Source organism: Schistocerca piceifrons, chromosome 2, assembly GCF_021461385.2.
Source record: "Schistocerca piceifrons isolate TAMUIC-IGC-003096 chromosome 2, iqSchPice1.1, whole genome shotgun sequence".
Lineage (NCBI taxonomy): Eukaryota > Metazoa > Arthropoda > Insecta > Orthoptera > Acrididae > Schistocerca > Schistocerca piceifrons.
Genome location: NC_060139.1, coordinates 728,137,400 through 728,165,040, shown reverse-complemented (window position 1 = coordinate 728,165,040; position 27,641 = coordinate 728,137,400). Strand labels below are relative to the sequence as shown.

Below are 27,641 nucleotides of genomic sequence, written 5' to 3'. Positions count from 1 at the left end.
AAACCAAATAAATGGACCAGCTTACAGGTCCATGTATTTGGAACTGGAATCTCACTTTGGTTTATTTTATGCTTGGGACTGTAATTTCACTTTGATTTATATTAGATAAGGGTCAAAGCCAAAAACACCTTTCCATACTCTGCCATTTAGGGTTAAAACATATTTTGTGCGAAGACTGCAACATGACCAGATTGAACTTTGCCTAGTAAATGAACACTTGGAAGCTCTGTCTACTGCTCCTGTCAAGCCATTAGGTACCGACTGGCTGCTCTATCGTTGTCTGCCAGTGGCATCATTCAAATGCAGTATGGAGAGGAAGTGGGTCACTGTCAGTTTCCCAGACCTTGGAGCTGCTATTTGTCACTCAAGTAGCTCCTCATTTGGTATCATGAGGCTGAATGCACCCTGCCCCAGTCCTTCCATCAAGGAAAAGTCCCTGGCGGTACTGGGAGTTGAACCTAGGTCTTCCACATAGCAGTCATTTATATTGACCACTTAGCTATGGGTGTCAACTCTCATAGTAAATTGTTAAAATTTTTAAGAGCTTCCTTTTTAAAAGGAGAGCTGGCAAATTGTGCAGACATGATGGTCTAGTCAATTTGTATAGGAAGTGCTTTGTTTTGTATGTCCTCCAATGTACTAAGTGATGGCTTACTATGCATGTGAGTTTCTTCTTTCTACATGCCTCTGTATTAAAATCATCCAATAAGACTTTCAAATTATATTTTGGGATTTTGTTGACGGCACTATGTAAGGGTTCTTCTTTCTGTGGGAATCCCTTATTATCGATGTTTATGGGAGCTTGAGGGCTGATCAATGCATGCACTTTTGTGCTAGATTTCACTGTAATTATGAAGAGTTTTCCAGATGGAGAGTTAATGCAGTATCGCGGGAGGCGCACATCAGCACGGCGCGTCGTGGACAGTAGTTGCCGCAAGTAAAGTCCCGTCCACCAGAAGGCATGCGAGAATTCAGCCACGTCCTCTGCCGGTGGAACAACAACTCAGGCAGCACGGGCCGTGCCCAGTCAGTTTTACATCGGGCATGCCTAGCAGACAGTTCCCGGTCTACACTATGTGAAGTGCAATGGACAATGTGAATCATGTTAATACAGTTAATATCAAGTACTGAATTTATAATATCTCATTGTGCCAAAAAGGCTTTCCTAAGTACTGTTAGATTTCCCTTAATCCTTGAGGCTGAGCCACTCTTACCATATATGTCCTGTTGTTTTCCATGTCAAAGTGACTGTCAGGAAAATGATATATGGTTCCTCTTTTCAGTCATAAAAAACATCAGAAACTGAAATAACAGACAATAAAATCATTGACATAGGAATGGCTGCTTGATCTGATAATGTACATATACAGTACAGTTCCATACAGAGTATGAGAAAAAGGTTACTCCTCCTCTAGCACCTGTCTGTCATAGACTAGAGGAAGGAACTGCTCTAAATGACATAAAAAATGTGAAGGTCCTTCCTATTTTGAAGATGGGTCATCAAACACTTGCACACGGTTGTAGGCTTATTTTACTGACATCAATCTATTGAAGAATTCTGGAATGCATTTTATGCTGGTATATACAACATTTCTGCAGACCAAAAGTACCCACTGCAAAAGTCAACAAGGACTTCACAAACAGTGATAGATACTGTCAGCTTAGATGACACTATGTTCTTTGTCTTCCAGAAGGCATTTGATACAGTTTCAGACTGTTGCTTAATAAAAAATATACAACTTGTTCTCTCTTTCTGCCTGGAGCTGATTATCCAAAAAGATTAGTAAAATAAGCCAACAAAGCATGTAAATATCCGAAGTAAGCAGCTCTGACAGCATCCTTGTATGTAAAGGATGTATAAGAAAAAATTCTAGAATAAAATCATTGACATAGGAATGGCTACTTGATCTGATAATGTACATATACAGTACAGTCCTTTTTTTTGCTTTCCATGTATATATTGCTACTCAAAAACTTAGCGTAGTTCACTTGCTGTATTTGTTTCCTGCTACATTATTAATCATATCCACATGTTTCTTCTGTGTCACATCCACTGAGGATATCAGCAAATACACTATTTTCAGAAGTTTCCATGATTTTTTTGCTGCTATTTTACCACTATGAGAGAAGTATCTTCTGCATACAGGGTGATTGTGTTCTCCGTAATGCACAGAGTGTGAGATCATTTATAAATCCTACCTATTAGATAAGACTTAATGATCCCTGTCTCCACTACTCAGCTTAACCCAAAGAATTCTGTTTTACTTAGCAAAATTTCATGTTTGACATGGTCAGAAGTCTTAGATAGGTCACATAGCATTCAGACTAGTGCCAATTTGCCGTTAAAGATGGGAGATTTTTATCAGGAAGGAGAAAATAGCATCATCTATTGATAGGCCTTGCCGGAGACCACATTGATTGAGTATGCTCTGGCTGTTCAGTAGATCAACCAGTCTCCTGAACATCAGCTTCTCTAGGACTTGAAAAAAACTTTTTAGTATGGAGACTGGATAGAAGTTTGTTCCATCAGTTGTCTAACTCTTCTTGACAAAATGGTTTCACACACATAATTTAATTGCAGGGTAACAATAAATTTATGTAGGGATTTATTAAATATGTGACACAGGACTGCACTTACGTAATCATGACAGTGCCTGAGTATCCTGACAGAAATATTATCAACTCCAGAACAACTTTTTATTTTCATCTCTTTGACTGGCTTCTTGATCTCACTAAATGTGATGGGAGTTATTTGCATCTGACTGATGCAGGCATTGTTAGCTTTAAGCAGAAGGGCTCTTTCATCACTCACTGAACCTTTACAGCTTGTTTCCTCTGTAGCTGTTAAAAATGTTATTAAATATATTAGCCGCTTACTCACTAATTTTTGAAGGCAGTTTTATGGAAGTAGAACAGCAGTCCCAAAGGAATATTATAAATAAAAACAGTCTTGATTGCAATAGAACATTTATCAGAAATGACAATCAGTTTCAGCCATTTAGTAACTATCTTCAGACCATATGCAACTTGATGGACTACTGAAAACCATGATGACATGTGGTGGTAGTGAATGGAACATGTATTGTAGATACACAAAAGTCAGCTGCTCAGCATCAACAATATCTGTTCCATTCATCACCACCACCTGCCATTGTGGTGCATATGGCCTGAAACTGGTCACTGTCTGACTGAAACCAGCTGTCATTTGTAATAAATTGTATATTGTGATCAACACAGTTTTAATTTTAACATGTAGAAAACTTCCACAGTGCTGTTTTACTACATTTTTGAAGTGACTTATTTATATCAAACAATGGAAAATCCCAGATGGAATGTAACAGCATTAGAGAAAAAAAGTTGCCACTCACCGTATAACAGAGATGCTGAGTCACGATTGGCACAACAAAAAGATTCACACAATTACAGCTTTTGGCCACTAAGGCCTTTGTCAACAATAAACACACACACACACACACACACACACACATGCACACACACACACACACACGAAAATGCAACTTGCACACATGTCTGCAGTCTCAGGCAACTGAAACCTCACTGCAAGCAGCAGCACCAGTGCATGATGGGAGTGGCAACTGGGTGGGAGTAAGGACGAGGCTGGGGCAAGGAGGGGGAGGGATAGTATGGTAGGGGTGGCGGACAGTGAAGTGCTGCAGTTTAGATGGAAGGAGAGAAGGTGGGGAGGGGGAGGCGGAGAAGGAAGTAATGGAAAGCAGAGGAATAAAAATAAATTAAAAGACTGGGTGTGGCGGTGAAATGATGGCTGTGTAGTGCTGGAATGGGAGAATGGGAACAGGGAGGGTGCTGGATCGGTGAGGACAGTGACTAATGAAGGTTGAGGCCAGGAAGGTTACGAGAACATAGGATGTATTGCAGGGAAAGTTCCCATCTGCACAATTCAGAAAAGCTGAAAGGATCCTTATGGCACAGGCTGTGAAGCAGTCATGGAAATGAGAGATATCATGTTTGGCAGCATGTTCAGTAACAGGGTGGTCCACTTGTTTCTTGGGCACAATTTGTCGGTGGCCATTCATGTGGACAGACAGCTTGTGGGTTGTCATGCCTAATAGAATGCAGCACAGTGGTTGCAGCTTAGTTTGAAGACCATATAATCGGTTTCACAGGTAGCCCTGCCTTTGATGGGATTAGTGATTTTAGTGACTGGACTGGAGTAGGTGGTGGTGGGAGGATGTATGGGACAGGTCTTGCTTCTAGGTCTATTACAGGGGTATGAGCTATGAGGTAAGGGATTGGGGGTAGGGATTGTGTAGGGATGGATGAGTATATTGTGTAGATGATCCTTGGGAGTTCCCACCAATTTTAGTGAGTTTTTGCCTTCTGCTATCATCGTCTTCCTCAGATTTCATCTCGTTTTTTCCTTTTTCATACATTTCATCCTTTCGTGATTTTTCACACATATATGGGCTGTATTTTTTGGAGGTAATTCTACTTTTTAATGTAATTTTTAGCATTTTTTGCACCACCATGGATCTTTACTCCTTCCACCTGCATCAATACAGAAAAGTTTCCTTATCCCTAGCCAGATCCCAATCACATATACTATTCCTGCGTTGTTGCTTGGCTCATGAAATACCCCCTAGTGGCCTTACCATCAAATTACCTATCTCTGGTTGCCACCCTCCATCCACAATGACCTCCACCTACTCAGATGTCGCTACTCCTTAGCCCTCACCACACAGTCCCGCAAAACCATATCAACCAAGCCCAAACCTCCTTGCAGTACCTCCTCTCCATCTGCAAAATTCTCCTGCTATATAATCCCAAACTCCTGGAACCTGTAACACACATTGAAACTCTTACCCTGCAGGAACTTGAGCAACATGCACAATGCCACCTCAAAAAGCTCTCCATCCTGCTCACTTCCTACTCCTGCCTTGGAGTACCACTGTCCACCACCTCTACAACAACCTTCCAACCTCCCCTATGTCCACTCATAGCTTACAAGCCTGATCTCGCAGACCTACTACACTTACCCCACCCTCCAAAACTCCCTCCCACCAACACACAGAACCCAGAACCTAAACAGACCCGCAACATAGTGATGAAACTTTCCACCAGAAGCCTTAGTCTTACAGTAATATCTGTCCTTTCCAAAGGCCTCACATTTTGCCCCACTCCCAAATTCAGTTATGCAAGACTTGTTAAAGACCTCCTCTCCTTCTCCTGGTCCCTCCAGTGGAAACACTTGTTCGCCACCAACCCAACCAGACTGAACCAAAGACCAACATTGAACCTTGTCTAACTCAGTTCACTACTCTATCCAACCATAATCCACCCCCACTGCCCCCAAACCACCTCCTGTTAACTTTCCAAAATTTCTTAACCTCAAACCTTGCCTCACTATCATCCCCCAAATCCCTCAACATGCAAACTAACCTTACATCTGCAGAAAGAGCTGCAGCTCACCATCTTAAAACTGATCCCGACCTTATAATCCTACCTGTGGACAAAGGCTCTACCACCATGGTTTTGAACCAAATGGATTACCTGGCAGAAAGACTCCATCAGCTGTCAGATACTTCAACTTGCAAACTGTGCCACAGTGACCCCATTCCCCAGTAATCCAGCAGATCTCCAGTCACTACTCAAATCCTTAGGCCCATCTGAGAACCTCTCCCCAGAATCCATCTCTATACTTACTCCTACCATTCCATGCAATCCATCTTCTACATGCTTCCAAAAGTCCATAAACCCAACCACCCTGGATGCTCCATTGTGGCCAGTTACTGTGCTCCCACTGAGAGAGCCTCTTCTCTTGTAGACCAACACCTTCAGCCTATTACCCAGAACCTACCCTCCTATATAAAAGATACCAGCCATTTCCTCCACCACTCTCCACAGTTCCTGTCCCTTTACCACACAGTGCCCTGCTCGTCACTATTGATGCCACCTCCTTGTATACAAGCTTTACTGCTATTGAACACTACCTTTCCAAATGCCCTATGGATTCCAAACCAACAACCTCCTTCCTAGTTGCCATTGTCACCCACAACTACTTCTCCTTTGAAGGCATTACTTATAAACAAATCTGGAGTATGGCTATAGGTACCCACATAGCACCATCCTATGCCAACCTACTCATGGGCCATTTGGTGGAATCCTTCCTAAAAACACAGAATCCTAAACCCCTCACCTGCTTCAGATTCATTGATGACATCTTTGATATCTGGATAGAAGGTGAGGACACCCTATCCACATTCCTCCAGAACCTCAACAACTTCTCCCCCATTTGCCTCACCTGGTCCTACTCAACACAACAAGCCACTTTCCCAGATGTTGACCTCCACCCCAGAGATAGCTACATCAGTACCCTGTCCATATCAGACCTACTAACCACCAGCAATACCTCCACTTTGACAGATGCCACCCATTCCATACCAAGAAGTTCCTTCTGTACAGCCTAGCCACCTGTGGTCATCGCATTGGCAGTAATGAGCAGTCTCTCTTGGAATATAACAAGGGTCTCACTGAAGCCTTCTCTAACCATAATTATCCTCCCAACCTTGTACAGTAACAAATCTGCCGTACCCTACCTTTCCAGTCTCCCACCACCTTCCAAAGTCCCACAGTCCAGCCACAGAGGAGCACTCACTAGTAACTCAGTACCATCCAGGACTGGAGCAACTGAATTACATTCACCTGCCATCGTTTCAATTACCTCTCATCGTACCCTGAAATGAGAAATGTACTGCCCACTACCTTCCCACCCCTCCTACAATGGTATTCCGCTGTCCACTGAACCTACACAATATACTCATCCATCCTTACACAACCCCTGCTCCCATTCCCTTACCTTATGGCTCAAACCCCTGTGATAGACCTAGATGCAAAACCTATCTCATACATCCTTCTACCACCACCTACTCCAGTCTGGTCACTAACATCACCTATCCCATCAAAGGCAGGGCTACCTGTGAAACCAATCATGTGATTTAGAAGCTAAGCTGCAACCACTGTGCTGGATTCTATGTAGACATGGCAACCAATAAACTGTCTGTCCGCATGAATGGCCACTGACAAACTGTGGCCAAGAAGCAAGTGGTCCACCCTGTTGCTGAACACTCTGCCAAACATTATTTCCCTCATTTCCATGACTGCTTCACAGCCTGTGCCATATGGATCCTTTCCACCAACACCAGCTTTTCTGAACTGTGCAGATGGGAACATTCCCTGCAATACATCCTATGTTCTCGTAACTCTCCTGGCCTCAACCTTCATTAGTCACTGTCCTCACCCATCCAGCACCCTCTCTGTTCCCATTCCAGCACTACACAGCCATCATTTCACCGCCACACCCAGTCTTTATTTCTCTGCTTTCCATTACTTCCTTCCCCCCCTCCCCACCTTCTCACCCTCCATCTAAACTGCAGCACTTCACTGTTCGCCATCCCCACCATACTATCTCTTCCCCTCCTTGCCCCAGCCTCCTCCTTACCCCCACCCAGTTGCTACTCCTGTCATGTACTGGTGCTGCTTCTCACAGTGTGGTTTCAGTTGCCTGAAACTGCAGACATGCGCGTGCGCTTGCGCATGCGCTTGTGCGTGCGCGTGCACTTGCACGTGCGTGTGCATCTATTGTTGACAAAGGCCTTAATGGCCGAAAGCTATAATTGTGTGAATCTTTTTGTTGTGCCTATTGCGACTCAGCATCTCCACTATATGGTGAGTGGCAACTTTCTTTCTCCAATATTGACTTATTTATATATTGGACAAGCACTATACTTGTCTCCCACTCTTCCTTTTTATAACTTTATGTGTATGGTTTTGCCATTGTTGTTGAATTTGTCAGTTTAAGATGCAATGTACATAGTTTCGGATATTTGAATTTTTGAATTTGTCAGTTTAAGATGCAATGTACATAGTTTTGGATATTTGAATGATTCTTTTAAAAATATTACAGTAAAATCTATAGTTCTTCTTTTTATGGGATCATCAGGTATCCTTAATGATTCGTATAAATTTCTTTTTTAGGATAGGATTATTTCTCACTCTCTCTCACTCAAACAATGACAAAACATATTAAAGAATGCATTAAATCAGTCATTAACATGACTGTCCTTATACACTAGGTCCAGTTGATCTGCTGCAAGTAAGTGTCGAAAGTGTCCCTGGTGTCTGTTATTATTATCATTATTATATTTATTATTAATATTATTACTATGATTGGCTTGCCTGGGAGGTCTGAGAGAATATTGAGCTTTAACATAATGGTTGATGTCATCCACTGTAAACAGTTATCGAGGTAGCTTACAAAACCCTTGTTGGACCATTATGTGAGTATTGCTTCTCACTCTAGAATTAGATTGAAAGGTGAAGTGGAGAATATCTAAAGAAGAGCAATGCATTTCATCATGGGTTCATTTTGTAGAGCAAAACAGAGCATCACGGAGATTCTCATCCAACACTAGTGGCATTGCACGTCATAGAGCAGTATACTGTCAGAATTCAAAGAGTGTATATTCCCAGAAGAGTCAAAAATATATTGCTTCCATTTACAAATATTTCTCATGAAAATCACATAATGATAAAATTATAGTGATTCCAGCTCATGTGGATGTTTCCTAACAGTACGTTTTTCCAAGAGCCATTCACAACTGGAACAGGGGAGGGGGAATCACATTGATACACAAAGCACCCTGTGCCACACAACAAAAGGTACGTGCTTTGCAGAGTATATTTATGGTAGATAGGATGGATCAGCAGCTTTCTCAAAGACTTTGTGTGTGTGTGTGTGTGTGTGTGTGTGTGTGTGTCCATGAAACAATGATTTTTATGTATTTTTAAAAAGTGTGGCCGTGTATGGAAACTGTTCTGTTATTATGGTTGGCTGCAAATCATTGTAAATGATCATGTAAGTACACAGAAGTGTGAATACAGTGAAAATATTTTGATCTGACTCTGGCACGATTTCAGTAAGCAAGATTTTGTTTCTTTATTGTGATAAGACATAATGAACTACAGATCACACACTTTTACTAGGCCCCTGAGTGGAGGGTGCTAAGAGCAAAAGCTTGCAGTCAACTCATAGCATATTGGCTGCCAGGACAAGTCCCACCTTCTTCTTCCATATCAGTCAGCTTACAGCTTATAAAAGAAACACATATGTAATGGATTAATGCATCACAGTAGTGACACAAAAGTTGGTGGAGAGTTATTAGCAGGACCAGGTACAGCCTCTTAGCTCATTTTTATAAGCAGTATAAACAATCACTTAGCATAACACTACACACAAATAAACACAATATTCACAGTGGTTGCTTATTACTACAGTACACAACACTGTTATGTAACTAAGTTTGGCAATGAGTGCAAACATTCTGGGGTGGCATGAATTCACTTGACTTTCACCCTCAGAGATGGACCAAATTAAAATGTATGATATGCACAGCTGATTCAGTATAATTATTAAAACACTGATAATAATTCTTTTTGAATGTTACAGAAAGATAACAACATAAAAATCAATCATTAAACTCTTATATATTTGTGGGAAACAGTGAGATGAGGCAGTTTACTCAGTTATAACAGGAGTATCGGAACTATTTTGTGACCTTCTATGTCTCATTTCTTCCTCATGAGACAAGTATTAAATATTCAAAAAAAGGCACAGTGTAATATGTGTGTTTAATTTTGTGTCATTTAGAACTGACACAATTGCTTCTAAACTGTTCACTGGTAAGTAAATATTATTAGTCTTCATTTATGGGTTTTATTTTGAATAACAAATAACAAATCTAGAAATAATGACTTTTTGATGGCTGTCAGTCCTATTATATTTGTGGCAGAGTCAACTATATGCAGCAATCAATAATCACAGTCTTTGCATAGTTAGATTGTCTGCAAGCAAAATACTCCAGTTCTGTATGACTGTTAACTTATAAGCATATGGTCATTAAAGTGGTTGGCTCTGATGTATTTCTAGCTGCAACAACAAGGGATCATTTTGCTTTTCACATTTGGCATGTAACAGTAACATAATTAACAAGTACTGCATCTGTTGCACTTTAACGACTTCAGTGTAAAGGTTGTTTATGTAGTTATCTGCTGAACTAACCTGAATACATCCTGCTTTCCCTGTGCTCTCCATCCGTGAGGCTACATTGACTGAATTGCCCCAAATATCGTAATGAGGTTTTCTTGCACCAATGACACCAGCAGTAATTGGGCCATGATTAATTCCTGCCAAATAAAGAGAAAAGTTTGATGTGGATAATATTATTCATTGCATTTCAATAATGGTTTCTGATGTACTAAGAAGTGTATTGTAGATGTCATTCATAGCCAGTTGTTTAATGAATAATAATATAACTAATTTTAAACATTTTCAGTAAAATAAATCAGACTTACAGAGTTCTTAATGTGACATTTAGAGATTGATGCTCAACAACAGTGTGGGTAAAATTCCTTAATGTCCACATACATTAGATATTGCTATATAATCTAAAGTTATATAAGCTACTGAGGAAACTGAATTTGGCCAGTTTTACACTTAAAATTACCTCACTATGTTTGTACTGATGTAAAAGTACTGAAAATTTTATTAATTAGATTTGTTTTGTGCTAAGCACTTTATTATGGTTAGAGAACTCAAATTAATGACATGATCATGCAAAGCAATTGATATAAGTAGCTTTGGTTAAGTGTTTATTTTACTTTTTGAAAGTTTCTATTGAACCAATGAAGTCACAGCTATTGCACTGTATTTACAGGTTTGCTTATCAGAGCAATAATCTTCAGCTCTCTTCTTTTGGTGTCTAGGGTTTATAAGTGACCCAGTCATCAGGGCCAGTTGCAGGCCCAAGTGACATAGGCAGTCATTTTAGACACTGAATAGAGAGGTGCCAGTGGTGCTAAAGTGGAAAATTTGTTTACAGTGTGCATCATAATTATTAGTGAAAACTGATATTAGTTAAGGTATATGATGCTAGAAGCAAAAATGTTCCAGTAAACATGAGTCTGCAAACAAGTTATTTGCTAGATAATTGCAAATGTTTGGTTACAGGTCTCCACTGACTACAGTATCAAATACTGCCCTATTTCATTTAAATGTATTTGAATAGTTAAGTTTTCGGTAGGGATGAAATATCAAAAATGATGAAATTTTGATCTTAACACTCATTTTTTATACTGTAAATTCTCTGCTAAGCTCCATTATCTTATACTGATGTATTTATCAGCACTTTTTGAAAGTTTCCAAATCTTCTTGACTTTCCAATATTTTGCACCTAGTGGTGAAACAAGTTTTTTTTAAAAACTCTTGGGGTACCGTACTTCAAGCTAACACATTCTCAAGAACAGTTGTGTCAACTGTCAGCTTTAGTCAATTAAAGCAATGTCTTCAGGACAACAGATTCAGACTTTAATTTGAAATATTTTGCCAAGTAAAAGCTTGACACAGTCAACATAATGCTTTTATCCATGGTAATAACTGTCAGCGCATATAATGAAGAACTGTAGAAGTTATTTATGACTTTATTAATTGAATACCCTTCTTTTGTATATCACACACAAACTTGTGTGTTCTTTTTCATTTAAATATATAAAAATGTTTAGTATATTTATCTATTTTCAATTACTTTCATGGTAAATTTTCTGAAATTTGATTGCTTAACGACCAGTTTTCATCATGTGTAATGCACAACTTATGCACTTTAATTATGTGTGACACATTTGTTTAAAATTAGGTGACATTTTTGTATGCCTATTTTTGCCTGACCTTTCTGAAGGAAAATTAAATAATTTGTAGATTGTAGGATTAAAAAGGTAATTATTTATAAAAAAACAAATATTCTGTATTTTCATTCTTTCTGCTTGGTTTAATAGGTAGCATATTTTTATTGAAGCTGGAACAGTATAGTAGGTCTAGTTCATTCTGCTTTCACTAAAGTTTTGAAGATCTCAGGAACTACCTTAAAAGGGAATGAATTGTTTCTTCTTTTAATATTTAGCATTCAGATAAGATTCAAAAATTTATTGCTGTCACAGAGGAATGTATATATATCACTTTCATTTAGTAGGGAGTTCAGAGTCTTGAGTTTCCTGAGTGACACTGGTCTCTAACTGTACAATTTGGTGTGGACCACTATACAGTTTCAGCCACTTCTTTCAAAGGTCACCTTCATTAACTGAAGACTCAGATATAACAAACAGAGTAGCATATGATCATTTGATGCCTTGTATCAACCTGTCAGTGGTCCTCATTGTGATCTTCTAAATCATTTTTGTGTTTCTGGTATCTGTGTATTATTATATGTGTTGTAGTCCTCTGTGTTACAACTACTGATACAGCCAGTGATGCTAGATGGAACAGATACAAAACATGAACAGAACTGTCACATCTACAGTGACATTCTTGCTCTGCATTCTGACCGTGACAGACCACTTGGTGCCATCCAGCTGACATGTTTTACTCTGCTAATGGTGTCATTCAGGTGTGGTAGAGTGGGGTACAGAGTCTGCATACCACTCTCCCAGCTGTTGTCAGCTTCTCAGAGCTTGGAGCCACTATACAAAACATAAACAGAATTGTCAAGTCTACAGAGACATTTTTGCTCTGCAATCTGACCCTGACACCAGTTGCTGCCAACCAGCTGCTAATAGTGTCATCAGATATGGGAGACAGGGGTGTAGAGTCTGCATACCACTCTCCCAGCTGTTGTCAACTTCCCAGAGTGTGGAGCCACTATTTCCCATTGAAATAGCAACTCAGCTGGCATAATGAGGCTGAGTGAGGTCTACTACACTCCTCCCACCAAATAAAAACCCTTGGCAGTTCTGGCAATTGAACCTCAATCCTCCACTGACCGTCCAACTGCAGAGGTGGACTGTACAATGAAATAATGAGATTTATGTCCCTGTCTACACTGAGAACAATCCCTTTGCCAGACAGTTCATACAAAGATTTGTTGAACAGTTCTCACATGAAAGTCATTCTGTTAGTGCCAAATCTTTTTCTATCTATGTAAATATTTGTGAGGTGAATTTTACTTTGTTTTTAAGTTTCAGCACTCTTTTTTTGTGTTAATTAGATATTGGTTATATAGGAATGGATAGTGCTCCAGAAGGGAATTTTCTCTTGCAGTAGCATGAGAAATCTGCACCAAATCACAACCTTAACCCAGAGCCTTGAAGTAATGCTGTTTTGAGCTGACTTAAGGTGAAAAAACACAGATGCATAATCTTGTGATTTTGCATTTGTATGTGCAACTTTCCAGATGACAAAAGAAAACTTAAGAAAGTATACAATTTCTAAGCAACATATTATTGTGCTATCAAACAAAAACACAATGTCCTTACAGAGTATCCTAATATGTATAACATATTTATATGTTACTTGACTTGTTATTGTGATCAATCTTTATAACATGTTATATTATGCGTTACAGCTTCCACGGTTCTGTTTGAGTAATGACTACCAAAGGTTTGGCACTAAAGATATTAAAATTCAGGAGGATCTGCAAAAAGTAACTTAAGATGTTGGGCACTAAATGCTATGGACAAAGCCAGAACTGGCACAAAGCTCCTGGAATGACTTTAGTGCTGCCAGTTCTTCTAAGCTGAGTTTTAAGCAATGAAGTTCAACAGCATAGTAAACAGCCAAAAGATGACTTGGAACATTGGTACGAAATATCACCTTGGTGATTGGGAATGATTGGGTGAGTGAAAATGACTGATTGAATGAGAATGAGAGAGAATATTCTAGTTTTATCTAAACTGAAGGTGGAAGGGGAAGAAAGGAAAGGAAGGAAAAGGGAAGGAACTTACAATGTCAGCTACAGTGAGACTTTATGCATTCATATAATTGAGCACTAATTTTATGTGAAATTATATGTAATTTTATATTAATTGGAGATCCAGGTAGCAGGCTGAACAAGAATCCAATAACCATGTCAATGGGATGCTACTGTCACCATCTTTTTGTCCCAGTTTCACATTTGCAAAGATAATATATTTTGTATCTTGGAAGACCTCCAGTGAAGCTTGCTATCAATAAGTCAGTGGAAGGGCTTGAAAATTTTTCCAATGAATACAGCATTTTCACAAAATCATGATTATTATGCATTGCAATCAGTTTAAACATAGGTGATCCAGTCTTTGTCATTAATGCAGTGACCAGAGGCACCTAGCACACCTATTTACCAAAATAAATTAATGTAATATGGAATATAATCATGCTTTCAGTGTTGTTTCCACAGTCAGTATATGCTAATAAGGGAGAGAGAGAAAGAGAAAGAGACTTTCAATAATGATGGCATCAGTTAAAGTAATATGATATGAATAACACAATGTGTAAAGCCGTATATTTCAGGTAATGAGCAGTCAACTGGTAAATAAACAAAAACTGGATTTTATAAGGGAAAAAATTGTGTAAAGCTTTTTTTTAAGTTTTTGTTATTGGTTAGGACTTCATTAGTCCCAGTGGATTGATCCAGCAGAGTGAATTCAGAAACATGCTACAGAACTGTTAAGTCCAGGATGACATAGAATCAATGGTGACAGCTTAATAGGAAAGCAATAGTAGACACAGTTCTCTTTCGATTTCAGAATTCTCATGTGTTATGCATGAAAGAAAACAATTCGCCACTTTATTTAATTCTTACTCATACAGCAGCATATGTAACAAATGGTGAGCACCTTACAGTTTAACATGGAACTGTGGCATTTTGTAAATTTGTATTGTCATACACAAAAATCTATGAATACTACTGTAGTCAACCACAGACCTGGCAGTGACTTTAGTGGCCCATCAAAGTACATTAAGTGTGGCATAAAAAAAAGGTGGAAGATTTAAAGCTAAATGCAGAAACATATTGTTGCCATCCAGCCTCAGTTACAGTACAAAAGTCTGTAAGAGTTAATTTATAGATCATGCCTACTGTGTTATGCAACAAATGATAGAAAGTAGTATATTAATTTTTTAATTGCTATGAAGGTAAATTGTACCTAATATGTACATTAAGTTCAGAATGTTTTTTTTCACCAGGAGTCAATAATGTCTTCCTGATAAGTGTGTCACTGTGACAGTGCAAGGCTAAAAGTAGACAGAATGTCTGTCTAATACTGAATTTTAGTAGGTAATACTCAAGCACTGCTGATACACACATTTTAAACTAAAAAAACTCTTAGCCTTAGAAATGGATGGTTGCTTCATCAGGTAGGAAAGAGGTATAGATTTGGGAAAACTGAAAAAAGGCAACCACTTAGGCATGAGATTGAAAGGGACCCTTCTTTTTTGAGGATGAGGGGAGGCTAATAGTTTTGAAGGCTAGGAATAGTTTTCTTGTACATATAAATACATGTATAAGTGTACTGAAATTTTAACTCATGAAGGTAAGCAGAGGTCAGCCATTCTGTCTCTGTCATTTTACAGTTTTCTTAAGTTAATTCTCCTTTTGACACAATAATATCCTAATTTGATCATCAATTCAGCAAGGAAAGTATTAAACTCACCCATTTTTAGCACGAAGTGGTTGAAACTCTGTTCATTAATACTCTGTAGTGCTTTCTTGAGCTCAAGTGCAAACTGAACAAGGAGAGACAGATGTGCCCACCGTACTGTAATAGGATCATCAGGCTGAAGGAAAAGAAAAAAAGAAAAACAGTTTAATTCAGCAATGCTATATCTGAACTGCAAGTCCAGCAATTATGTGGAATCTATTACTACTTTCATTCATCATTTAATGTATCTCACTAAAATACAGTTAAATCCATAACATCCATCCTGAAAGTAGCAGTCATAACAAAAACAATGTACAGCAAATACTTTCAAACATCTAAACTAATAAAACTGCTATATCAAAGCAAGGAAACTGACACTTCTCTTTCTGTAAGGAAATTTTTTTCAGTAAATAAATCCCATGAAATTATTAATATTGGAGGAAAAAGAGATCCCCCTTCATTGTAGTGGTGGAGAACGTGTAATATATGGAGAGAGTGCTGAGCAGAGAATGGGAAAGTAACACACAATGGATTTAGCAAAGATCTGAAAAGAGGGTGATGGTATTAGTGTTGAGATGCATGAAAGAAAAGTTCTTCCAACGAGTGCTAGATGAGGTGAGATGGACATACATTCTAAGACAAAAAGATAAAAGATACACCATGAAGGAGATGTGATGTACACATACAGACAAACAAATAATTGCAATTTCAGAAAAAATGGATGATTTATTCAAGAGAAAGAGCTTCACAAATTGAGTAAGTCGTAAGATGTTGGTCCACTTCTGGCTCTTATGTGAGCAGTTATTTGGCTTGGCATTGATTGATAGAGTCGTTGGGTGTCCTCCTGTGTTATATTGTGCCAATTTCTGTCCAATTGGCACAGTAGATTGTCAAAACCCCAAGATACTAATAATGGTCCAAACATCCTCAACTGGGGAGAGATCTCACAACTTCAATGGCAAAGGTAGGATTTGGCAAACATGAAGACAAGCAGTAGGACCTTTTTCTGTGTGCTGGTGGATGTTATCTTGCTGAAATGTAAGCCCAGAATGGCTTACAATGAAGGACAACAAAACAGGGCATAGAATATTGATGGCATACCACTTTTCTGTTAGGGTGTTGTGGATGATATCCAAAGGGGTACTGCTATGAAAAGAAATGGCACCCCACACCATCACATCAGGTTTTCAGGCTGTATGGTGGAAGACAGTCAGGGTGGTATACCACTGTTCTCTGGGTTGTCTCCAGACAGGTCTTTGGCATGGAATCTCACTGACTAGAGTTGATCTTCATTAAAGAGTCCACTTTGAACCAGGCTTCGATTACCAGCGAAGATATGTCTGGGTACACCCTGAGCAGCAGTGGAATACCAACATGATTGTCACACACCATACAGGCTGAAACCCAGAAGTGATAATCAGGGTTGGTATTTCTTTTCAATTCAGCACTCATTTGGTTGGTACATTTTGTACCCTTACAGCAAAGTGGTATGTCAATTATGTTCTATGCCCCACTTTGTTTTCCTTCATGGTAGGACATCCTGGGCTTACATTTCAGCAAGGTAATGCCTGTCACACATGTTGAGAGTTTCTACTGCTTATCTTCATGCTTGCTAAACCCTACATTAGCCAGTCAGGTTGTCTGAGCTCTTCCAGTTGAGAAAATTTGTAGCATTATGGACGGGCCCTCCACCATCTCAGGATTCTGATGATCTAATGAGCAGTTTGAAATAATTTGGCATGGTATCCTTCCGGAGGACATACAACGTCTTTATCAATCAATACCAAGCTAAAGAACTGCTTGCATAAGAGCCCAGGTGGACTAATTCATTACTGACTAGCTCAATTTGTGAAACTCTCTGTTTTGCATAAATCATCCAGTTTTTCTGAAGCTGTAATCATTTGTTTGTGCATATACTGACTTCTGTCCCATTTGGATAATTCCTTTGTGGTGCCTTGTTTTTTGTCTTAGAGGCAGGGGTTCCCAACCTGGTGGTAATTACACCTAAGGGATAAAATGTAATTTTCAGATGGGTAAACGTATTTTGGCTGTGAAACAAAATTATTTTTAAAAGGTTATTACTGTTATGATTAATTTGTAAGGCAGAAGTATGTAAGTTACCAATAACTATATTTTTTTCAAATACCATTGTTAATGTGTGACCCAATGTAATGGAAGTTACAGCTAGTAAAATGAATGTATGAATAACATTTTCTTCACATACTTCACCCACTGCACACATATTTATAGCTTTTTGCCATGCATCTATGACAGTAAAACTGAGACATACTTGTCATGTATGCTTAAGTATTTCACAAAATTGCTTCTCTGAGTTCTAGGCAGTTCCTGCAGTAGATCAGAAATTGCTTCATTATCCATTTTGCAACAATAAATCAACAGCACAACAGAACATTAACTACATAATGGCTATTATACTGCTGCAGGCCCTACACAGTTTTGTCATTATTTTTGTTGCTGTTATTGTTATTAGTGACAGCGGTCAGACACAAAGCACTGCCAGCCTGAAGATTTACAATTTCTGGCAGCTCAGAAGTAAGGAATCCAGCAATCAAGTGATTTAAAATGAGCAGGCCCGATTACAGTGCAGACATTTTAAGTTGGCTGATTTGAAATGTGGCTGCAGGGTGTGTGTGAAGCAAATGTCACTAGGGAGAGGATTTGTGCAGAGGAAGTAAGTTTTGTAACAGGTGCCTTGTCTTCTTGCCTAAATGTGGATACTTTGCTTTCTCTTCTCAGGAGTTGTAGGTAGCACTCACAATGTGCTGAGGCTTGCATCATTATACATGTGAGAATTAGCGCTGCTCCTGGTGACTTACATAATTACCTCACAACTCAGCAGAGCTAACATTTTTAAAAAAGAAGTCAAACCATACGTCGATAATTAAACTGGGATTGTATGAAGGTATTGCAGAACTCCGTTTGTTTACCTTAACATATATCACATGTTTTAAAATATTTGAGGCTTTTACAAACCATCCTTCAGGTCCTTAAGATGTGGTAACTGGGTAAAGTTGAAATCAAATGTGAACCCAGGAACTTCATTTTCCTTTAAAATTGAGAAAAGCCTATCTTATCCTCAGACCAGGAAAGTTAAAAACACTGTGCAAATGATTAAAATGGCCCTGAATAGATTCTCGTTTTAGGATTTAAAACATTTTCTCTCTGTCCATTATTCAACCTTCCAGTAGGTTGTTGTAGTTGGTGGCTAATAGTTGCAAAGCTGGAAGACAGAGAAATCATGTCTGACTAGACCCTAGACAGGAGTTTTCACTAAGGCAACTATTGTTAACAATTGCAGAAAAGCTGTAATACCCAAAATACAAACTTCAAGGACACCATTCTCTCTTTCAGTGTTGTCAGATGGGACATCAGTGACAGGAGTGTACTTAAAATAATTTTGTTGGAGGAAGGATCTAAGAACCTTCAAGAGATGAGAAGATGTCTTTGAAAGCACCGTTCATGGAGATGTATAAGCATATTATGCTTCTAAGTACTCTCATAAGGCTTTGAAAGTCAAAAAAATTAAACATGACTAAGCTTTTTATTTTATTTATCAGTTGTTGCTTATGGCTTTGTGAAAGTCATTTCTAACTGATGCCTGTGGAGCAGTTTGCAACTCACATTTCTTAAACTTTACTGTTTCTGTAGGTGAGTGATGAATGTGTACATAGAGCAGAGTGTTGTTTTGCCGAGTTATTATAAATTTCATTTTTTTCAGAATGTCCAAAACACACCTCTTATCAAATTTGTATAGTACATGCATAAATGCATAAATTTTATTACTATGTGAGACTTAAATGATAATGTTTTATTCTCATTGGAATGAATGTTGTTTGAAAATATTGCTAGAAACTTATGCTAGAGGTTTTCTTTCACAGTATTAAGATGTATTGCATCTGATTGATTGGAATGAAGTGGTGAATTTTCAAGTCAAATTTTAGTGGACAATTCTAGTATAAAATCTTCAACAAACAGTTGTTTGTACTCAGGTGGTGCACAATCCGTCTGCACCCACTATTTGTACCCAATGTCATCTTATAGGTTAACATCTTTGCATAAAGTATGACTCTTAATTCATTTTTTCCTAGATACCTATCTCATCAGTCAAGTATGTAATCTTTTGATTCTGTACTGCATACTGTCACACCATTAAAAAAATTATAATTCCTTTACATAATGCTACTATCAATCATCAGTGATACATCACTTGGGTCTGACCTCAAAGACTTTGCAGAAGCCAAACTTACTTTGATAAGCAACAGACATCTCTATCAAGCTACGTAGCAACAGTTCTGGTTTTGAACTTTTATCCCATCTATTTTACAAACACAAAGTCTCCTGAGTTCAAGTCTGGTTCCAGCACACAGTTTTAATCTGCTAGGAAGTTTCATATCAGCGCACACTCCGCTGCAGAGTGAAAATCGCATTCTGGAAACATCCCCCAGGCTGTAGCTAAGCCATGTCTCCACATTATCCTTTCTTTCAGGAGTGGTAGTTGTGCAAGGTTCGCAGGAGAGCTTCTGTAAAGTTTGGAAGGTAGGAGACGAGGTACTGGCAGAAGTGAAGCTGTGAGGATGGGCATGAGTCGTGCTTGGATAACTCAGTTGGTAGAGCACTTGCCCGCAAAAGGCAAAGGTCCCAAGTTCGAGTCTGGTTCCGGCACACAGTTTTAATCTGCCAGGAAGTTTCATATCAGTGCACACTCTGCTGCAGAGGGAAAATCTCATTCTACAAAGTCTCTCATCCCTTGACAAAGTCTACTGATTTCATCATTCTAAAAATTCCAAGCACCCAATTTTTTTACAGAATCAAAGAGATAGTTGCTCGAATTTCTGTTTCTTGTGTTGCCAAAATGACAATCTATTTTTTTTTTTTTCAATTCTCTGGCTGATTTCACTACTTTCTCAGGAATTACAAACTCTGTAGTTGTCTTTCTGATGGAACAACTGTTTGCTGCCATTGTCAGAACCAGAATTATTGCACTGTGGCTTTATATGCATGGTTTAGATTTACTTTCAAAGAAGTTTCAGAATAATTCATACAGTTTTCACTCTCACACTGTTCATAAACAGACAATGAAGACTGCTGTATTTCTTTCAGATGAAAACTGCTTGCAATTGCTACTTCATTAGTTATCAGTTTCTGGGAATGGTTAACTTTACACCTGGTATAAACTTTCAACTCACATTTTTGGACTCTTCTTTATTTTAACTGGTGAAGTTTCAGTCGGAATCAAACTTACATAAGGTGTAAATCAAACAATGGAAAATCCAGAATGGAATGTAACACTGTTATGAGAAGGAAAGTTGCTACTCACCATTTAGCAGAGATGCTGAGTCACAGATAGGCACAACAAAAAGACTTTTGCATTTAGAGCTTTTGGCCATTGGCCTTTGTCAACAGACACATATATATGCAAACACACACACTCACACAAACGCAGCTCACACACACAATGGTAGTCTCAGGCAACTGAAACCACACGCCAAGGAGTAGCACCAGTGCATGACGGGAGTGGTGACTGGGTGGGGGTAAGGGGGAGACTGAGGCGGGGAGGGGGACAGATAGTATGGTGGGGGTGGCAGACAGTGAAGTGCTGCAAGTTAGACATGGGCAGGGGAGAGGAGGGAAAGGGGGGCAAGTAACAGAAAAGGAGAGAAATAAAATGACTGGGTGTGGTGGTGGATTGACAGCTGTGTAGTGCTCGAATGGAAATAGGGAGGGGCTGGATGGGTTAGGACAGTGACTAATGAAGGTTGACGCCAGGAGGTTTACGGGAACATAGGATGTATTGCAGGGAAAGATTCCACCTGTGCAATACAGAAAATCTGGTGTTGGTCGGAAGGATCCATATGGCACAGACTGTGAAGCAGTCACTGAAATAAAGGATATCATGTTTGGCAGCATGTTCAGCAATGATATGGTCCACTTGTTTCTTGGCTTCAGTTTGTCAGTGACCATTCATGTGGACAGTCAGCTTGTTGGTTGTCATACCTACATAGAATGCAGCACAGTGGTTGCAGCTTAGCTTGTAGATCACATGACTGGTTTCGCAGGTAGCCCTGCCTTTGATGGGATAGGTGATGTTAGTGACTGGTCTGGAGTAAGTGGTGGTGGATGGATGGATGGGCCAGGTCTTGCATCTAAGTCTATTACAGGGGTATGAGCCATGAGGTATGGGACTAGGAGGTGGGATTGTGTAAGGATGGATCAGTATATTGTGGACGAGCACTACACAGCCGTCAATCCACCACCACACCCAATCATTTTTCTTTTATTCTCCTTTTTTACATTACTCCCCCCCCTCCCCACGTCTAATCTGCAGTACTTCACTTCCACCACCCCCACCATACTATCCGTCCCCCCTCCTCCTTACCCCCACCCAGTCTTCACTCCCATCATGCACTGGTGCTGTTGCTTGCAGTGTGGTTTCAGTTGCCTGAGACTGCAGTCGTGTGTGTGCATTTTGTTTGTTTGTTTGTGTGTATGTGTGTGTGTGTGTGTGTGTGTGTGTGTGTGTGTGTGTGTGCGCGTGCGCACTTGTGCATGCGCGTATGTATGTCAATTGTTGATGGAGGCCAATGGCCGATAGCTATAATTGTGAAAGTCTCTTTTTAGTGCCTATCTGTGACTCAGCATCTCCACTGTATCCATTATATGGCGAACAGCAACTTTCCTTCTCATAACATTGTATTAGGTGTTTTACATGTGCCCACATCTGTATCTTTATAAGAGAAGTTGAATCAGAAGCCCTTGCCTACTTATTAGTCTGCTAAATGTGAGTTGTTGTGCACAGTTTTTGACCAGGCAAAACATAATTTCCAACGTTTCTCTGTTTATTTCCTATAGTCTGATCTATTAGAAACAAACTTTTGTGAACATGGTATTTCCTTTTACACGTGAGTAGTAACTCATGATGAAAACAATAGATTAGTTCAGTTCATCAGTGAACCTCAGGTTTGAGTGACTTGACAGAAGTCCCATTTGTTCAGCAGAAAATTCATGTAATACTTGTAACATGAGACTTGACTTAAAAGTCAGCAGGTGGTAACTGAAATTTTCCAAGTTGCCAAAAGTGCAAGAGCCTCATTCAGCTGTTGGCACCATTGAAAATGAAATGTGGCAAAACTTCAAACCTACAAGAAAGAAAACCTAATAGTGTGGAGTTACACCTGTTGAGTTTTATGACAGATCCATGCCCCCTCATTTATTTGGTCTTTCTTGGTAGCGAGATGTCAAAACATAAATCCAATGTAGCTGCTGTTTTCTCCATCTCAGAGACAATATTGCAGTTTTTTTTCTGTTAGAGAACTGCTCAGATACCAATGCAGTGGTGGCTCATGCAAAAATTTAGATCTTACAATGTGGTAGCTTTCTGGCTGAAGAGAAGTGTAGCAAGCATACCTAAACTGAGTATATTAATGTAATGTATATGAATAGAACTGTTTAAATATGTTTAAATTTTATAATTAATCATTTGACATTGTGATGAAAAAAGTAATGATGGTAGCAACAAGAATTGAACCCAAGATGATGGACTGCCATCCAGTATGCTTGAACACTGCACAATCACACCAATATATTAACTGGTGCTAAAAATTCCTCATACCCTATACATAAATCTTTAGACAGCATTTCACCTTTTCATACAGGCCACTCAGGCAAAATATTCTAGGAACTTAAAAAGGACATCTATAGTGGTGGATTAGCCGTGCAACAGGAGTTAGCAAATACCCTGCACATTAGAGGTTCCCATGCCCGGGTGTAAAACAATCTATCAAGTTAGATATGAATGATATTGTACCTACCATCCAATGGAAAGACAGTGGTGGCCAAATATACAATGAGTAGCAACAGTTTTACTTCATTTCTAAAAGTTTGTGCTGGTCATACCACAATTATGTGTCATAAGTTGACAACACCACAAAATTTACACATATTGAGAAATTACCTAATGTTGTCCAAGCTATTCATAATGAGCCAATCAGTTAGAATAGGGTTCTGTTGATTACAAATTAGAAAGTAACTGATGGACAATGTATTTACTTTTGCAATTCTACTATTACAGTCGGTCATTCCTTCCACTTTTCTTCCAGTACTTCTGATTTGAGCCATCTAGAGTGAAGGCTGCTTTCTAGTTAGTGGACTATTATTATTGTATAATACACTGTAGTTTCATGGTTCCTGCTTTTTTTGTGTCATAGTTTCTTTTGTGGTTCCTGTGAACTAATGAGATCCAATACTACTGTTTAACATCCTTTTTCTTTGATTTCTTTGAAAGCCTCTATACATTTTTTCTGCTTCTACCTATAGATGGGGTCTTCTTTTGAAAGCAGTGATAGAAACTAGTTCAAAAATTTCAATTTTTAAGGGGTTGTTGGACACTAGGTGGTCAGCTCAAGCAGATGCTACAAAAGAACTTTTATGTGGTTTTCCCACAACAAGCGGGTTTTGGATAACGTATATAATAGAATAAATCAAAAGGTAGAGTGTTATAATCAGGCTTATGGACTAGTTTCAAAGTTGAGTAAGTTGTAAATTGGAATAGTAACTATCCCTTGAAACGAAAGCTAACAATGCTTACAAGTGACCAGAGTTTTGCTGGGATCATCTGATCAAGACCTAATCAAAGGATATGCCATTTATAAATCACTAGCTGTGTATCCAGCTTCACTCAGGGACTTGAGATGAGGTTGTGTCATAGTTGGAATATATGGATAAACTTTAAAATGTAAGAGGTAAAAAAAATTTTTTTTGATAATGTATTCTCACTATCCCACCCCCTCCACGAACCATGGACCTAGTCATTGGTTGCGGGGGTTGCATGCGTCCGCAATACAGATAGTTGTACCGTAGGTACAACCACAGCAGAGGTGTATCTCTTGAGAGGCCAGACAAACATGGTTCCTGAAGAGAGGCAGCAGCCTTTTCAATAGTTGCAGGGCTACAGTCTAGATAATTGACTGATTTGGCCTTGGTGTGCTGATACTGCAAACAGCTGAAAGCAAGTGGAAACTAGAGCTGTAATTTTCCCAAGGGCATGCAGCCCTACTGAATGGTTACTCTGGAGGTAAAATAGTCCCCCATTCAGGTCTCCAGTTGAGGACTACTCGGGAGGGCATCGTTATCAGGAGAAACAAAACTGTTATTCTATGGTTGGAGCATGGAATGTCAGGTCCCTTAATTGGGCAGGTAGGTTGGAAAATTTAAAAATAGAAATGGATAGGTTAAAGCTAGATACAGGGGGAATTAGTGAAGTTCGGTGGCAGGAGGAACAAGACTTCTGGTCAGGTGAATATGGAATTATAAATAAAAAATAAAATAGGGGTAATGCAGGAATAGGTTCAATAATGAATAAAAAAAGTAGGAACAGGGGTCAGCTATTATGAATAGTACAGTGGATGCATTACTGTAGTCAAGATAGACAAGAAACCCACACCCATTGCAGTAATACAAGTTTTTATGCTAACTAGCTCTGCAGATGAGGAGGAGATTAGGAAATTTATGATGAGATAAAAGAAATTACTCAGATAATTAAGGAAAATAAAAATATGATAGTCATGGGGGACTAGAACTTGGTAGTAGGAAAAGGAAGAGAAGGAAAAGTAGTAGGTGAATATGGAGTGGGAGAGATGAATGAAAAAGGAAGCTGCTTGGTAGAATTTTGCACAGAGCACAATTTAATCATGGCTAACAGTTGTTTTAAGAATCATGAAAGAAGGTTGTATACATGGAAGAGACCTGGAGACATTAGAAGGTTTTAGATTGGTTATTAATGGTAAGACAGAGATTTTGGTACCAGGTTTTAAATTGTAAGACATTTCCATGGGCAGATGTGGACTCTGACCATGATTTATTGGTTATGAACTGCAAATTAAAACTGAAGAAATTGGAAAAAGGCAAGAATTTAAGGAGATGGGACCTGGATAAACTGAAAGAACCAGTGGTTGTAGAGGGTTTCAGATGGAGCATTAGAGAATGGCTGACAAGAACAGGGGAAAGGAGTACAATACAAGAGGAATGGGAGAGATGAAATAGTGAAGGGAGCAGAGGATCAAGTAGGTAAAAAGATGAGGGCTAGTAGAAATGCTTGAGTAACACAAGACACATTGAATTTAATTGTTGGAAGGAGGAAATATAAAGATGAAATAAATGAAGGAGAAAGGGAATACAAATGTCTAAAAAATGATATCAACAGGAAGTGCAAAATGGCTAAGCAGGAATAGCTAGAGGACAAATGTAAGGATGTAGAAGCAAATGTAAGCACAAGGGATATATGCTTGAGGGCAATATTATGAAAATGGAAGAGGATGTAGATGAAGATGAGAAGAGAGATATGATGTATGAAGAATTTGACTGAAAGACTTCAGCCAAAAAAAGGCCCTGGGAGAACATAACAATCCATCAAAGCTACTGATAACCTCAGGAGAGCCACCCATGACAAAACACTTCCACCTGGTGAACAAGATGCATGAGACAGGCAAAATTCCCTCAGACATCAATAAGACTATAAAAACTCCCTAAGAAAGCAGGTGCTGCCAGATGTGAAAATTACTGCCCTATCAGTTTAATAAGTCATGGGTGCAAAATACTAACACAAATCCTTTACAGAAGAATGGGAAAACTGGTAGAAGCTGACCTCAGGGGAGATCAGGTTGGGTTCTGGAGAAATGTAAGAACACGCAAAGCAATGCTGACCCCATGACTTCTCATAGAAGATAGTTTAAGGAAAGGCATACCTACATTTATAGCATTTGTAGACTTAGAGAAAGCTTTTGACAAAGTTGACTGGAATACTCTCTTTCAGATTCTAAAGGTGGCAGTCAAGGGGCACAAAAGGGAAGCAATTGTTGAGAAAGGAATTAAACAACGTTGTAGCCTATCCCCTATATTATTCAATCTGTATATTGAGCAAGTAATAAAAGAAACAAGAAAAAAATTTGGAGTAGAAATTAAGGTCCAGGGTGAAGAAATAAAAACTTTGACGTTTGCTGAAGACATTGTAATTCTGTCAGAGACAGCAAAGGACTTGGAAGAACAGTTGGACCGAATGGACAGTGTCTTGGAGGTAGGATTTAAGATGAATGTCAACAAAAGCAATATGAGAATAATGGAATGTAGTCGAATGAAATCAGGTGATACTGAGGGAATTAGATTAGGAAATGATACACTTAAATTAGTAGATGAGTTTTGTTCTTTGGGAAGTAAAATAACTGATGATGATCAAAGTAGGGAGGATATAAAATATAGACTGACAATGGCAAGAAAAGCTTTTCTGAAGAAGAGAAATTTGTTAACATCAAGTATAGATTTAGATCTCAGGAAGTCCTTTCTGTAAGTATTTGTACGGAGTGTAGCCATATATGGAAGTGAAACATGGGTGATAAATGCCGGCCGCGGTGGCCGTGCGGTTCTAGCTGCTCAGTCCGGAACAGAGTGACTGCTACAGTTGCAGGTTCGAATCCTGCCTCGGGCATGGATGTGTGTGATGTCCTTAGGTTAGTTAGGTTTAAGTAGTTCTAAGTTCTAGGGGACTGATGACCACAGATGTTAAGTCCCATAGTGCTCAGAGCCATTTGAACCATTTGAACTATGGGTGATAAACACTTTAGACAAGAAGAGAATAGAAGCTTTTGCAATGTGGTGCTACAGAAGAATGCTGAAGATTAAATGGGTGGATCATGTAACTAATGAGGAGGTACTGAATAGAATCGGAGAGAAGAGTGATTTGTGGTACAACCTGACTAGAAGAAGGGATCGATTGGTAGGAAACGCTACGAGGCATCAAGGGATCACAAATTTAGTATTAGAGGGAAGCATGGGGGGGGGGGGGGTAAAAATTATAGAGGGAGACCAAGAGATGAATACAGTAAGCAGATTCAGAAGGATGTAGGTTGCAGTAATTACTCAGAGATGAAGAGCTTGCACAGGATAGAGTAGCATGGAAAGCTGCATCAGACCAGTCTTTGGGGTGAAGATCACAACAACAAAATTCTATTTACAACACTTGTTTATAAACAAAATTTTGTTATCTAAGGTATATATGTACAATTTTTTCAAATTTCTTACTTGAGAGCAAGCTACATGTAGTTGACCGTGAGAAAAGTGGGAGTCTTTGAGGTTGAAACCACAATATTTTA

The 27,641-nt window shown here is 39.0% G+C and overlaps 1 protein-coding gene across 1 annotated transcript in view; it reads right to left on the bottom strand.

The window, feature by feature from the left end:
• LOC124775800 (adenylate cyclase type 3) overlaps window positions 1–27,641 on the bottom strand; it is a 458,110-nt gene that overhangs the window by 24,798 nt on the left and 405,671 nt on the right. The window contains exons 19-20 of the mRNA XM_047250630.1: window positions 15,493–15,616; window positions 10,097–10,221 (exon numbers count right to left, since the gene is read on the bottom strand). Of these exons, the coding sequence (XP_047106586.1) occupies window positions 10,097–10,221; window positions 15,493–15,616 (249 nt within the window). The remainder of the gene's footprint in view (window positions 1–10,096; window positions 10,222–15,492; window positions 15,617–27,641) is intronic.